The sequence below is a fragment of the Anneissia japonica genome, unplaced genomic scaffold, assembly GCF_011630105.1.
Source record: "Anneissia japonica isolate Jap-2015-1 unplaced genomic scaffold, ASM1163010v1 scaffold287854_len485379_cov200, whole genome shotgun sequence".
NCBI lineage: Eukaryota > Metazoa > Echinodermata > Crinoidea > Comatulida > Comatulidae > Anneissia > Anneissia japonica.
In genome coordinates this window covers 181,027-196,666 of record NW_022732005.1, presented here as the reverse complement: position 1 = coordinate 196,666, position 15,640 = coordinate 181,027, and the positions used below count along the sequence as shown (strand labels likewise).

The 15,640-nt window shown below is 33.8% G+C and overlaps 2 protein-coding genes across 6 annotated transcripts in view; one reads left to right on the top strand and one right to left on the bottom strand.

Moving 5' to 3' along the window:
- The window catches only part of LOC117115540 (ataxin-10-like), a 45,161-nt gene that overhangs the window by 18,397 nt on the left and 11,124 nt on the right, over positions 1 to 15,640 (top strand). For 3 of the 5 annotated variants that reach the window (XM_033259383.1, XM_033259381.1, XM_033259379.1), the window contains exons 8-9: positions 7,820 to 7,883; positions 9,078 to 10,100. In XM_033259383.1, coding sequence (XP_033115274.1) covers positions 7,820 to 7,883; positions 9,078 to 9,256 — 243 coding nt within the window. In that variant the 3' untranslated portion in view covers positions 9,257 to 10,100. Of the gene's footprint in view, positions 1 to 7,819; positions 8,600 to 9,077; positions 10,101 to 15,640 lie in introns of those variants that run through there. The other 2 variants (XM_033259380.1, XM_033259382.1) reach the window with 2 other exon arrangements.
- The window catches only part of LOC117115528 (protein Wnt-7b-like), a 21,696-nt gene continuing 16,208 nt past the window's right edge, over positions 10,153 to 15,640 (bottom strand). Inside the window, exons 5-6 of the mRNA XM_033259368.1 lie at positions 13,477 to 13,770; positions 10,153 to 13,023 (exon numbers count right to left, since the gene is read on the bottom strand). Of these exons, the coding sequence (XP_033115259.1) occupies positions 12,544 to 13,023; positions 13,477 to 13,770 (774 nt within the window). The 3' untranslated portion in view covers positions 10,153 to 12,543. The remainder of the gene's footprint in view (positions 13,024 to 13,476; positions 13,771 to 15,640) is intronic.

Sequence of the window (15,640 nt, the reverse complement as noted above, 5' to 3'; positions counted from 1 at the left end):
TTTGCTAGCGTGAATTTCGAGCCCTGATAGTATTCTCACTTTCGGTATTGACCAAGCCTCTACTTTAAAACACAGAATAATCACTCATTTTTTCATTTTTTTTTTTTCGCCTTCGCTGATTTTGATTTTCTTGTGTGATTCTATGTTGCCAGGTACAATATTTTGGAGGTTTGATGTGTTATTAATTGGGGAGCTCAGACGATAGTCAGTTTGGAGAGTAGATAGCCTCTTTAAGGGTATTCAGGTCTCCACATATTTGACAAAAAAATTATTACCACCAAATTTGTTTGCTTATTTGTTAATATTTTATATTTATGTGATGTTTTGTTTTGTGACAGGTATCTTAACCTTTAAGTTCTGTCCAGACTATCAAATTTTGTCATGACTATATATGGGCACATCATGACTATATTTGGGCACATCATGACTATGTATGGCCACATCAGGACTTTTTTTAGGCACATTATGACTATATATGTGCACATCATGACTATATATGGGCATACAACAGTTTTTTGTCAAAGAAAATTTAAGGGTTTGGACACTACTGCAGTATATACATGCATGAAGGCAAAAAATATTTTTAAAATGTTGTGACATTTGAAACCTAAATTAGATGTAATTTGAGAAAATTAAAAATTAATAAAATAGGTACAAAAATTTATATAAAATAATGAAATTTTAAAAACATTAAAACAAAATTCAATACAAAATTCAATACAAAAAAAAATGTGAAGTTGTTAAGATTATTGAAAAAATTGGCATAAAGTATATGACTGGTTATGACAAAGATTTTAGGTAAGATATTCCTTCAGTTGGGATAACTAAGGAGGGTTGAAAAGATGAAGATAAAGTTTATCCTTAGGTATTGCCACAAGCTGTAGGAAATGAGTCTATACATTGTAAATCACATATTAATCACAAAATCTCAATCAAATAGCAAAGCCAAGGTCACATGATCATTCCCACCCTCATCAACATTTGTTTGTTTGTACTTCTTAGTAATTTCCAACCTAGAGGGCTGCACCCTGTTTAACAGAACCCTGGGGCGGTAAATGCTAGTTACTAGCTCATGGAATATTCAAAGCAGGCAAGCTGTTTGCAGCGCAGGCAATTAGCTCTTCGCCACCTGCTGAAATTTGTAACAGTTGCAAAGGCAGCAGAGTAAGATCATGGTTAGGTCCTCCCAACGCCATGACCTCATGTCTGCTTCGCCTGTTGCAACAGGCCTATAGGCTGGCGGATAATTTTGGATAAATATTTTGATGGGGATTGCTTTTCTTCATAAGAGTGGGTCACACTAAATTCAAACATTAAGCCAAGGGTCAGAAATTTAACACAGCCAAACTCAATTACAGTTTTTTGGAACAATTCACCTTTCCTAAAATAATCACATCTGTGACCTAAAAATGACGGGGATAAGAAAACAAACTAAGGTTAACCACATATAACCAGCTTGATTGACATTAAGCAACATTTTATCAAAATACTCTTGGCTAAATCAACTCACTGGTTAAATTTAACTGAAGAACTTAAGCAAAGAAAACAGTTGTATCAAATGGCTAGAAAAGTTGTGTTTCCAATTGGCATTCATTTATAAAAGAAACAAAATGTGGGATAATTGAGAACTTAAACAAAGAAAACATTTGGGTAATATTTGCAAGAAAAATTCTGTTCCAAGTTCTTATTTAAGAATTTAAAGCTGAAAGCTTTTCTACCATGTTCCTAGAATGTTATGTTTGGAAGTGACGGTTATTAGAAATACTGTACTTAACAAAATCTAGGATACTTCAGAAGTAAATAAAACATTTGTACCATGATGCAGGATAAGTGCACTTTTTCGGTTAATATTTTCTACACAAAATTGTACAAAGAATAATATGATACCTGTAATATGTCACAAATGCTATATCATTAATGTTAGATCTCAACACAGCTAATTGATTGGTACCGTATTACAAGAAGATGCTGAATAGAATGAGGCTATACAATGAGTGAATATAGAAACATGTGTGGATTGAGGTCTGCACAGAACTACATCTTGGCTTGACTATTAAATAGGTGTGATGATCTTATCTCGTATAATTGAGAACTTAAGCAGAGAAAACATTTATATAATTTGCTTAAACTGCTGTGTTTCCATGTGAGGTTCATTAATTAAGGAAACAAAAGCTGTGATAATTGAGAACTTCAGCAAAGAAATGAAGGACTGTATGCTAAGCACTGAATCAAGTGGCCGAATGGTAAAGCAGGGGGCATCGCTAACTACAGCCTTAACATCGTTGCTGTTCGAGCATCTCCTCGCCCAGGATTCGGTTGGTAGAACTAAGTTTTCTCGGATGACTTAAAATGGAGATCCAGTGTCCATATCTGGATCATGTGCACTTTAAAAAACCCATTGCATCTTTCGGAAGATTAGGGGGCTACCCCAATGTTATGGTTCATTTCAGCCCCTGTTGTTGTGGAATGATGGAAACATGTAGCTACCAGATAGAAGCGCCTCTTTACGGTGACTATTCAGCACAATGACGATGCGAGTTATGGGTTATTCTCCTACCTTTACCTTTACCAGGTAAAACATTAAAATTCCAAAAAAATAATACCAGTCCATTAAAACTAAAAAATTACAATTCTTTAATTCTTAATTTACAAATAGAATTACAAATTAAATCTTATATTTATACTTATTTATTTATATTTATTTTTTTTATCACCATCTTCATTTCTGATCAATGTCTTTTTCTGAGCACTGTTCTTATATCAGTCTGCAATCAAAAACCTAAGGCTAAGTTGAAGTCAGTATTAATAGACCAATTTTGAAGAGGTATTTACTAAGCCTTAAGGGAGAATAATCCTTCACTTTGTAATTTTAGCAACACTTGTAAAAACAAAATGCTAACAAACAACAACAATGTAATACAATTTAAGAATGATACCTGATATATGTAGGGTTAAAGTAGCAGTTTAATAAAGTATATTTATTTGCTTTATATTTAAAAAGTTATCCTTTTAAGCCTCTTTAAATAAACAATGTATTGATTAAGTCCAATGCAGCTTGAAGCCTCTTTTGATCTGTAAGTTGGTTTACATTTGTAGTGCATGCATTTTACATTGAGTATGCCAGACTTTTGCTCTAATCTAGGAGGTGACAGGATCTGCATTTCATGTTGGTGTTTCTATTTAAAATTCAGTATTATCGATCATAATTAAGATGCCGGTGGTTATGACAAGCAGGTGTGTTGTGGTCCAGGATCATAGGTGGCGGTGTGGAAGTCCTTTCATACTAAATACACTTTCAAATGTGAAGTTAAAACACCTGCATTAATTATACCTTTATTTGTTATGTTGAAACATAACTGTAAAATATGATAAAACATTGTTGAACAATAATAATTTGAGCTGTTGGCAGTGGATGGCCAATAGGGCATTGAGACTCGCTTATGCTATCTAATAAGGAAAAGCTTAATCTCAGGTGATCCTATTTTTTAACTGATCAGTAAAGCTTGCCTCTAGTGTGCATAGATAAGGGATTTTTCGTCATTCCACTGTTTCACCCAACACAAAATCCACTTAGCTTAACTGTTGTATTCACTCTAAAGAATTGTTCTCGTCCAGTACATTTGTTCTCATCCTGTTACTTTGTCCCTTTCATTAACTGACCATACTCTCTATATTTCCATTCTTTTCATTAAATGTCCATGATCTTTTTATGTCCATTCTACGCCATTTATCGTCATCATTTTGTCACTAATGTATCTTTTATACTGATAATCTTCTCTATTAACACTTCTCTTTGGTTAATTTTCCCTTGGACCAAAATACTCAAAGTGTTCCTCTAATTTTTATAGATTTTCAAGGATGTGTAAAGCTCACATTTTTGCCCTTTTATAATTTTATTTTTTATTATTATATTTGTGTATGTTTAATGAAATTGCTATGCACATGTAGTTAGTACAACTCAATTAGTTTGTTATGGCATTTGATAACATAATGATATAACAATAATAACTAGCTTTATTTTAACACAGAAAATGTATAAAAAATATATTACTTAATTGACTGATTTTATGTAACTTTATGTATTGTTAAACTTGATTACAGTATTTATAGATAATTTACTGTATGATATATATATATATATATATATATATATATATATATATATATATATATATATATGAATTGATTTAGTTAATTGAAGAGCTGAGCTTTTGGTTAATAAACCTTGATAAATTACTGTACACTAGTAAACAAGATGTTGGAAATTCAAGTTCAAAATCTGCACATACCTTTTGTCTTAATTCTTTACCTCTTGTCTTTATTCTTTACCTCTTTATAGGTGATGTATGCTTTATTTAGGACAACAACTTCATTAACTGTATCATTTATCAATAATTGTTTGAAAGCTTTAGCTACTTAACTAAAAATATGGCTTAGGAAGTAAGGTTAGGTGGTGAAAATAAACTGAAATTTTTCATTGGAATTGGGCAGAAACATCCTGCCGCAGTCTGTGATTAGTGGTGTCAGGGACCGTGGAAGTGATGACAATCTGGGTGGTTCTGGGTGTTTGCTTCTTTGACAAATACTCAAACTAGTTTAATTGGTGATGATGAGATATATATTACAGAAGGAAGGTTATGATCTGTGGTTGTCAAGGGCTTCCACTTGTTCAGGAACTTTATCCTTGTTGCTTTGTTCTGATTTTTTTCTTTTTGAGATGATGTGAGCAACGTAGTAAGGTGAAGATCTAGGTTTTCTTTCATTAAAACTCATTGCAAGAACTTCCTTAGTACATCATGACATCCACTGTCTATTTTGTATGGGAAATTACCAATTTAGTAGAATTAGAGGGGAGATAATTTTGCCTGGGCATAAGTTGAGTATTTTTTTATTTATAAATTAACAAATTTAACAAAATAAATGAGAGCTTTAAAAAATATTATTAATAGAAATTTTCATTGCCTTGACTAATATGATCTTTTGAACAAAACATTAAAGTGTTGGAATACATTCTAGATTTATGTATTTATTTAATATTAATATTGTTAGGCACTTTCAGTACTATAGACCACTTTTGCAAAATTTTAAATGAAAATTATGGTAACTTAGCAACTACCATTGGGGGACTTTCAGGGGCCTAGCATTTCTCTCTACATAGTTACCATCATGCATTAAATCAACGATAAAACTAAATTACTAACAAGCACAAATTTTTTTTAAACTGAAAAAAACATGAAATATTTATATTAAAAACAAGTCTCACTCTTAAAAAGCTATTTCAGTGTTTACATTTACAGTAAGTAGCAAGATCGTATCTGTTGTCTACTGCTGCTATAGCAAAGGTCTAGCGGCGCTATCCGCTGCGCGGTCCTCTATTTGTAACTAGGCAGCTGCTCAGCTAGGCCTCTGGAAGTCCCCCAGTGAGTAGCGAGACGTTGGGGGAGCTGTTTCTAAATAAGTCCGAATGAAATAATATAAAATTTTAAAGCATTATTTTAAATAATTTTTAATTTGTTTGGTGATTCATTCCAGCTTTTAAATATTAAACAACATTATTATTGTTATTTCTGTTATTATTATTATTAATAATATATAATCACTTTTTGATGATTCTTTCTCCTTGATGATTATATATGCTGCCATTTCCTCCATGCATATATTTGACCATTTTATTAGGAAAGTTTCCAAACAATAAACCTTTCACAATGTGTTAAATATTTGAGTTACACCCGTCATAAATTTTCAAATTGTGTGAACTTTAAATTCATTTTATTACAAATGTATTTGCTCAGTACTTGAACTTATCTTTGATCATGTTTACATCCTCGGAGGTCACAGATCCTCATTTACACATTTTACCCTTCAGCAATATATTTTTTTATGGTTTATTTCTCCTTAGCACCAAATTTAAATTCTTTCTGCATGAAAAATGGTTTGCTAGAATTTCCGGTTTCTAGCAGTTAATGAGAATTGTGGAGATATTTATTGGGGGTTGTCTAAATGAATGATCAACAAGGTATAAATCAGTTACTATCTTTGTTATATAAATCAAGTTGGGAGTGTGCAATTGTTTGAATTTGATTGTCTTTGAGGTGTGATAAATTGAAGAGTAGCAGACATGTTAGTTTACATGTTTGTTGTGACTGCCATCAATCCGGTGTACTAAGTAAGCACTATCTACAATGGTGGTGTTTAGACTTAGAAAATAAAGTCCGGTCCAATGAAAAAGTTGTGGGTTGGAGAGGCAAGCTGGAAAGAAGAAATTCCTTTTACTTTTGGAGCTCACAATATGACTAAAAATGCAAATAAATGATCATACTTCTTAACTTATATAAGGAAAAAAATGTTATATTATCTTCAAATAAAGACACAAAATAAATAGAAAATATCTCAAAGACACCACCAGGGTTAAGAAAATGTAAAATGCTGAGTCCAAAGCAAAACTTACAAATTATGCAATATATAAATTTATAAAATATATAAATTTTGCATTCGATTAGGACATAGTGATACACAATATATCTGAGCTCGTTTGGGAGGTCACCAAAGTGAAGCAGGGGAGAGATGGTTTGTATATCACAAGGGGTTAGATCTAAAACAGGGTCATCCGAACCATAGAAACCACCTGGTTACAGGCCTGACGAAATACTTTATTTGCTTTTTTTTATATGAGGGTTGAGTGTTTGCTTAAAAACATTCCTTTGCATACCTCAACAATTGGATTAAATTTAGTGTTTGATATGCCACAGACCTGTTTACCTGTCTGATGGTATTGTAACTTTTATGTTTGAATTGATAAGAATTAGTGTTAATATATACCAATGAAAGACAAATGTATCCCTGGTGGTTACTCAGTTGAAGCATTTTCTTATTGATGGGTGGCCTTCTCTAGTGACAAGGATTTACTGTACTGGGAGCTTCATTCAGACACCAACACCTTTGGTTGTCTATAGATGCATACAAACTGTATTTTGCCCCAAAAGTAGTTCGGCCATTTTGTTGTTTAAATATTTCAGTTAAGCATTCAGTTCAATGAGAAGTTTAAATATTATGTTGTTAAACATTTTGTTTATGGATGTAAATGTGGCACAGCAATGAAGCATCAGGCTTACAGTTAATAAATTCAGGGTTCAAGCAGGGAGGCGCACCGTTAGTTTAAAAAATATTAATTACAAAAACTTTATAAAAGTTCATTGGCAACTCTCATAGAGAATTAGTTTTTATAAGAGTGTTTTATCATAATAATGCTTTTAAATATAATTATTTAGGGCTGTTTTGAAAAATCTTTCAAATTCCATTAATTTTACTGACTTAAAATACCTTCAATTTCTTTTGTTTCTTGCAAGTCCCACATGAGGTACTGCTTGCATACTAAGCGTAATCTCCTTCCTAAGTGAATACTTGATACTTAAATGATTATTGGTCTAATCTAAGATCTAAAGTTTCCTTTTGCTAGAAAAATGTTTAAAATTCGACATGTTTGAGATTATTTTACCATCATGTATTCTTACCTGCTGTTGAGTACCATGTTAGGTAAATTCTTGAGTCCATGTTAAGTAATAATATCCAATACACTCTTCACATTACTGTTTTTAAACCTAAGCTTGTTTAATAATGAGAATATGGAGAAAAATATCTGGTAACGGACAGGAACTGAACCCAGGACCCTGGCATTGGTAGGCTGGTACCTAAACTGGCAAGTTACATAAAAAATAATAATTACAGCAAGAACTTGCTTACATAATTTGTGTACACTTTAAAGTTGATTTTTGAGTTGAATGTTTGTATGAACTGACCGTATTCTTTCATTTTTTTACAGGTTAGAGAATTGGAAGGAATACCATTACTACTGGATAACTGTACAATCGATTCAAATAACCCTTGTATCCTTATCAATAATCAATCAGTAATTTGATTTAGTTTGGAATTAATAGAGAACTCTGAACAAATTACAATAAAAAATGTAAGGCAATATGATCAAACTCTGAACTAATTATAGTAGGCATAGTCTTATCCCTACTTGGTTAATCAATGATAAGCCTAATTATGTATGCATAAGGTATTTTCTCTTTGAGTTTTGTTCATCATTGTTTTTTTTTTTTGGAATTTAAATTCTGAAGATGAATGACTGAAGCTTAATATAATATAAAGAAACTCAATTGTGATCTGTTGTTTAATACTTTCTTATATTTGTTGAAATAATTTAATCTGGTTTGGATTTGTTTCTTGTATTTGTTTATGTTATTTATGATAGTATGATTATAATATTAATAGTTAGTACTTGACGCTATATCTGATACTATATCCCCTAAAGACACCTCTATTGATTTTTATTTCTGACAATTTCTGTTTTTAACAATAAAAATTTCACTCTATTGCTATTATTGCTTCACTTTTGTTGAAATTTTTTTATTAATGATTTTATTATTCTTTAATCTCTAATTTTTTGGCCTGTTATAGTGTATTCGTTACTTCTTTCTGATATCTGTATATTTGAGCTTTTACATTATATAACTTCATTTTTTTAAATATTTATACATAATCTATTCTGTAAGTGGTGGGTTACCTGCTGTTTTGAAAAATAAAAATTCATATCACACATGCGATTTTGAGATTGGCCTTATACCCAGCATTCAAGTTGCATCAACTAGGACAAGACTTTACCTCATTCTGTTATAGAGTTCATGATGGCATTTATCAAACTCATTACAAACATGGGTCTCAGCATGTCCAATAATGCGGGGTCCTGATAGAGTTTCTGGCCTTGAATTAAGTGAAGATTAAACCCCCATTGTTTCAATGGGTGATGTTAGTTTAGTTTTTAGTGTGGGTATTTGATATTGTCAAGGCACCGCGCATTTTCACCTGTGTCGTCTGCGCTAGAATAGATGTTCGTGGCTGATTGGTGATGTGTCAATCATGAGCAGTTGCTATATTTGTTCCTAATTATGTGATGATCCCGTCCATATGATAATTATGATCTCGAAAGGTTGACATGTCTAAAACTTAAAAATATTTCTTACAAATGTATTTTCATCGCAGCCTTTAAAAGTCTATTCCCTTAACACAGAAACTAGTTATAAGTCAATGGGCAACTCTGGCCATACGTAATGTTTGTGAGAACAACCGGGAAAATCAAGAAATCATCAAGGGAATGAATACTAAAGGAATAGCCAGTAGCGACATGATCCAAAGTATGGGGATCCAGACGGAAATTAGAGACGGACAGGTGTATATAAAGACAAAACCCAAGTAAACGAAACAAGATTTACATGAACAGTATGTACTAATGTTGTATAAGAAAGACATGGAGACCATTGCACAGAGATTGCACTGATAGATGCATATTATAGCATTCAGATCTACACACACTTGAAATGGCCATGTGTTTGCTATATTATGTTTATAAGGAGGTTTAAAATTGACTTATTTTGAAAATTTACCTGTTCAAAATGTGTGTGAGTTTGAGATATAATTGTGTAATGGTTTTAAGTTTGTGCAAAAAAAAAAAAAACATAAGGCAGGAGCCCGCAACCTACAGCCATAATGTCGGCGCTGGTTCGAATGGCACGCTATGGTTCTGGTGGTGGAACAAGTCTTTTTGGATAAGGACTATAGACCGTAAGCCCAGTGTACATAATTGGCTCATGTGCACTAAAAGAACCCAGTACATCTTTTGAGATGAGTAGGGGATTACCCTGGTGTACTGGTCTGTCTCACAGCCCCTGCCCTTATCCAGTACAAAAATACACAGACAGCTGGTCTGTACTAGAATGGAAGAAAAGGGGAAGGAATACAAGAATTCTGTATGTAGTGTAAAAACATGTGTACAGATATATAGAAATGCATAATGCAAAAGAAATGTAATAATGAAGATATGTCATATGTCTCATGCAGTAACTCGAGTCATTAGATAGTATTTTCACGTCATTGAATTATTTTTACTGGCCTGACCAAGCCGTTGTACCGGGCTGGTTAATAAGTAAAAAGAAAGAGGGGAGAGGGAGGGAAAGAGAAAGAAAGGGAAAAGAAAAGGAAAGAAAAAAGGAAAAGAAAAAGAGAAGAGAAAAATAAAGACAATAAAAAGGAAGATATAATGACCAGACTCACAACACCCTGCAACCCCTTCTCCACTTCAAAAAGTGTCCATAGCTCCTTTGACCTAAGCCGCCAGATATTCTCCGCAGTTGCGTAAACACCGGGGGACATGGGGAAAATATCCATCTGTGGAAAATCTTTCCCCACCCCTTGAAGATGCCCTTTTCACCCCCATCTTTAACTCTTTCTTAATATTTTACTCGCGCAATTGATTTGTAAAGCACAGTGGGGCACGTTTGCACAGCACAGGACTCCTTTGATAAGTTTTTTGTTGGCTTTTTATGGAGGATACAATTCATGATTCAAGCCTAAAAATCTCAAATTTTGCGTGCTTCGTGTGCATTTCTTGTTGCAGTAGGCCAATTTCCTCTAAAAATTGCACATCTTAGGGAGTTTCGATCAATTCGGAGGAAATTAGAATTAAAAACACAAACAATTTTTGCGCGTTTGATAAATTACTAACCGGGAGTGATAAATTACTAACCGGGAAAATTATTACCTTTGCCTCCCCCTGACCCAAGACCCCTGTTACTCACCTGACCATTGGCCTCCAGCCGGTGGACCCCGGAGAGGGCCCGATGGCCCCCCTCCCCAACCCGCCAACTTGTGTAGTCACGTATTTGGAATCTCGGGTTGGTAACTATGTACCCTTGCGACATCCCCCAAAATGTGGGAGCTTGGGTGTATAAACTATGGTAGCAGGGGACTATGTTTATGCTAACCCATAGAATATTGCCTCTGAATAGGTTTACCTAATAGATGGCGCATTATAAATGCATTATTATTATTATTATTGAATCCAAATGAGGCAGTAGAAAGATCTTGAATTAGATTATTAGTATTATATACATAATACTGTAAGTATTAGGGTCTAGGGACAGTGGGGGGGTCTTGAATTTGAATCCCAATGTGGGAGCAGCTGGAGGATGTTGAATTGGAATTCCAGTGGAGTAAGTATCAGGGTTTGGGTTTGGCTTTGAATTCCAATGCGATGGGCTGAATGTCTTGGTTTCAATTCTCAAAGAAATACAGTTTTTCACAAAATTTTGTTCATATAATACTGTACATCTAGACAGGTTATAGCAAGGTGCTTTTAATAATGATGAAAATATTAATGATCTGAATCATGATAATGTTAATAATTTACTAAATACGATTTACTACAAATGTATATAACCAATACTTATTAATATCAGTTATAATTATGTCTATTATTTATGTGATTATTTTATTTAGCTGATAGGCCAAAACTTGCATCCTATAATTTAGGCTTATTTCCGTATTTGACCCTTCTTAACTCCCATACCCCATCCTCCTAAATATCGGAATGCCTTGAGTAGGCCTTGATCGACCCCTGCAATTGATACAAAGTATGAATTAGAGTGAATTGTGGTAACATATAAAAGGCAGAAATACATTAACATTAAGGCAAACATGATGACCTGTTGGTTGTTTTCATTATCTCTTGAAATTAAACATTGTAACTTGTGCAATTATGTTTTTAAGGCAATGTCAATATAGATTAATTGTATTAGTCAATGTCAATGTAGATTAACTGCATTTGTCAAAAACAGGCATTTTCATTAGGCATACAATTTTTCTGTTTGCGCACTGTGCTTCATAAGTTGAATTTTTTCCCCTTCTCAGTCCAAATAATCAAATTCTGCAACTGTTCTAGCTTTCATCACTCTAAAAATACATTTCCCATCAACTGATTGGAATGCATTCAAAGTATATATGTAGTGAATGGTTTGGGAGATATTCCAGAAGGGCATTTCACAGCAAGTTACCAAGTCATGTGATGCTAAGTGTCAAGTCTAAACTTGACGATATACTGTATATTTAGATGTGTTTTGATGCGACATGTTACTGTCTACAAACCCCAAGTGTGTATGTAGGCATATTTGTGTGAAAGCATAATGTATTAAACAATTTGTTAATGATCGATGACGTAATGTGTAGGCCTACATTGTCAGCATTTTACAGTGACGACATGCTAATGTATTCCTTTTTTAACTGATATATATATAGTAAAAAATCTACAAGATTTTACAATTATTTACCGTTTTATATACAATTTTATTTACGTCTGCTTTGCAGTAATAGCGTTCATTACAGTTCCAATCATAGGATATAAATTATAATTACCTACATAAATACAAACACAATATGTTTATGTTTATCCTCAACATATTGAATGGAAAAATAAAGTCTCTAAAATTCCTTCGTTACGATTACTCGGACAATAAAGACCCAATGCATTTACATCCAAACTTTTGCTGGATAGGCCTATGCGAAATATGTACAATACCTTATATTTACAAATCTATAACATTTAAAATATTTATTTCATAAATAATTTCTACTTGGAAAGCCGAATGTTTATTATTTGCTGCGATCTGGTGCGGTATTTCCTTCTTCATATTTTTCGTTTTATCCACTTGCTTATTTGCATGTAAACTCTTCTGTCCTTTCGCTACATTCGTTACACTGGACGTAGCAACACCAGTGAAATTTGCAGTTACACTGCCAAGTTTTAGTATACTGATGTGTGTTGTATCCTCTGCCACAGCACAATAAATTACAACTATCGCTAGTGTCAACAGCGGATCTATTGCACACTCTTCCCGAGGTGCCAAGCGAACCATCTTTGCTGCTCCTCTCGCAAAAATTTGGCGATTTGTGGAGATAGACCATGTCCATTTTTCGAGGTTTCTCGAAAGATTTGGCGTTTGTCGTTAGAAACACTGGTAACTGTATTTTCCGTGACCGAACTGGTTCTACATGTTTTGCTTTCCAATATTTATCTTTTAGTTTTTTGCCGACAATTCGGAACTGTGGTAAGGTTCTCCAACATGTTTCCATTGTACACGAACCCGAAACCCCATGACATTTACATTCCGTTTTGATGTTGTTTTTAACAATCTGAAATTATAATTATAATATTGATGAGTACCGATAAGATTTATTGGAAAAATGGTAGGCTATTTTAAGTATTTTGTGAATATTCCACGGACTGTGGGTTTGTAAATAAGTGGGTTTGATTAGATAAAACTTGGACTTAGATTAACTTTACTGCCATGTTAAAACTAATTCACATTTTTTAACATTTCGCATTTACATTATAAATGTATAATTATAAATTTTCTTAGGCTAAACTTGACCTAAAATGAACAACATTATTATTATTATTATTATTTTCTAATTTTTTTGATAGGATCGTTGTAACATTTTGATCAACCACTTTCTTTATTAAGCTTCACTAGGCGACAGTGCCTTTTAGTAATTAATAATACAGAAGCATACACTGGTATACTACTGTATTAGTAAAAAAAGTTTACAATCGGTACAACAAAATGTAGAAAGTCAACAACTTACGTTTCGTCCAACATGATTATTATGTAGATTCATAAGTGACCTAGCCGTCTCTCCACTTTCTCTTGCGTTAACAAATAATCTAGAGAATTGAATGCCATATTCGATGTCGGCACTGCAACCTCCCCACATCCAACCATCGTCCATCAGAACGCCAGCCTTCTTGCTGCGATCACAACTGCAATTAGTCATGTTGCCTTGGCTACACGCCTGCGTAATGGCGTAAGTTACGCCGGCTGAGCTGATGGCGTATTGGTAGGCGGCCTCTTTGTACCCTGTACAGAGAGGAAAACTAGTTTAATAGGTATATTTGCTTTAGAAATGTAATACAGTAGTAATATATAATACGGTATGCAAGTTTTCATTTTGTTGTAGAAAATTGTTTTGCGCATCTTTTACATAGGCCTATTGTAAATAGTCATTTGGAACAAAGTAGGGTTCGTGGGTATGCTACCAATATTAATAGGCATATGCTACTGGGCTGCGTGCGCTTATAGACCAGTATAATTGACAATTTAATATCATTACGTAACTGGCCAAATGGTACGGGTTGTATTCAATTAATTCAACATTACAATATTCGCTTCCTTTGTTCACAAGTTTAATAAAATAAAGCCTATACACATGTGTGCCGTAAATGAAAATACCCCTCTCGAAACAATTCACAGATATAGATGACTGTCTTACATATGGAGCCAAATGAGATGAATCTGACTCATTTAATAATCAAAATGAAAGTTATTAGCTTTGCCGATAATATTCCTTATTTTGAAGAGCGCCAAAATCTACAGCATGATCGATACCGGTACTCTACGCGAGTTGTCACTAATGTTGATGTGGTAGACAAATCCTACCAGAGAACTACCTATTCGCTCAGAGGTAAGCTAAAAATCCAACATCAAACAAAGCATCTAGGCCTATAATAACGTATTACAGAGGCAATTATTGAAGTTATATTTATCGGAACCGTCAATCCTCCTAAGGAATGTCAGCATTTACCGGTAGGCCTATATCACGTAATCTTCGATATTTTTCCGCCTTTACCTCTATATCCACGTTTGTACTTTAATCTCGAGTTAAACTTCAATACGGTAGAACCACCAAAGGCGGCCCATGTATTTGGTTGAAGTGCTAAGCCTCCACGCCAGTCTTTGGATTACAGTTTTCTGCCTAGACGATAGATTCAGCGATTCTTTAAATTCAAAATTTACTTTATCATTTGATCAAACCGAACACAATGATGTTGCTATTTGGTTAATGCTCTGCACTTTCTTGACATGTTGTTTTGAGGCACTCCGTAGCTTTTAAACCAGATTTAAGGGAGAGTTAGTGAGACCTTTTTATACCGTACATTGTATAGCGGAAGGTGTACTAAGGACCAAAATTAAAATTGATTTATTCGAAATCATTATTGGCGGGCGGAGTGTTTGCTAAAACAAGGTATAACGGGCCTAAATGCGGAAGCAACATAACCTCGGCACTCGAGTCTATATGGTATTTAAAATTAATGTTTGCGTCAGCTAAGAGTTCCCATGGTGATCTAAACTTTCTATCTGTCTTGTAGTATTGTTGTAAACAGCCATTGCTAAACCCTAGAGATGTACCATGGTATTTCATAGTCCAGAACATTCCGTGAATGTTGGCCTAGCGCCGAATGAACCCCAAACACGTCGCCATCCCGCCTGGGTGATTATTTTCTCTCCAAAGTTTCGGACTTTTAGTTGTTCATTATACGGCAGTTTAGCTGTTTTTCATCGAAGGATTTTGCCCGCAGCGACGTAGACTTGGTCTCGCTCTCTACTGATTGAGACAAAATTTGTCAACAGAAGTTTGTGACATTGAAAGTTAATATCATTCACCAATTTTAACAGTATTTATTACAATAAACTTGCATACGTGCTCGAAGGTCAATAACCTCCAGTTTAAGCATGGACGCGAATGTGTAAAAAAAACTTAAGCAAAACGATATATGTTTTTTGTTCTAATTTACTTGCAGGCCGGCCGGATTGATTTCGAAGAATAGTGTATTAGTAAATGACTGCGACAATTAAAACAACATGTTTGTTAGCAGCTAATTTTTAACAAACATTCGATACTAGTATTACTTATATCTGATACATTAGCTTTAGTTTTAGACTTGGATTTAAATCATATATATATATATATA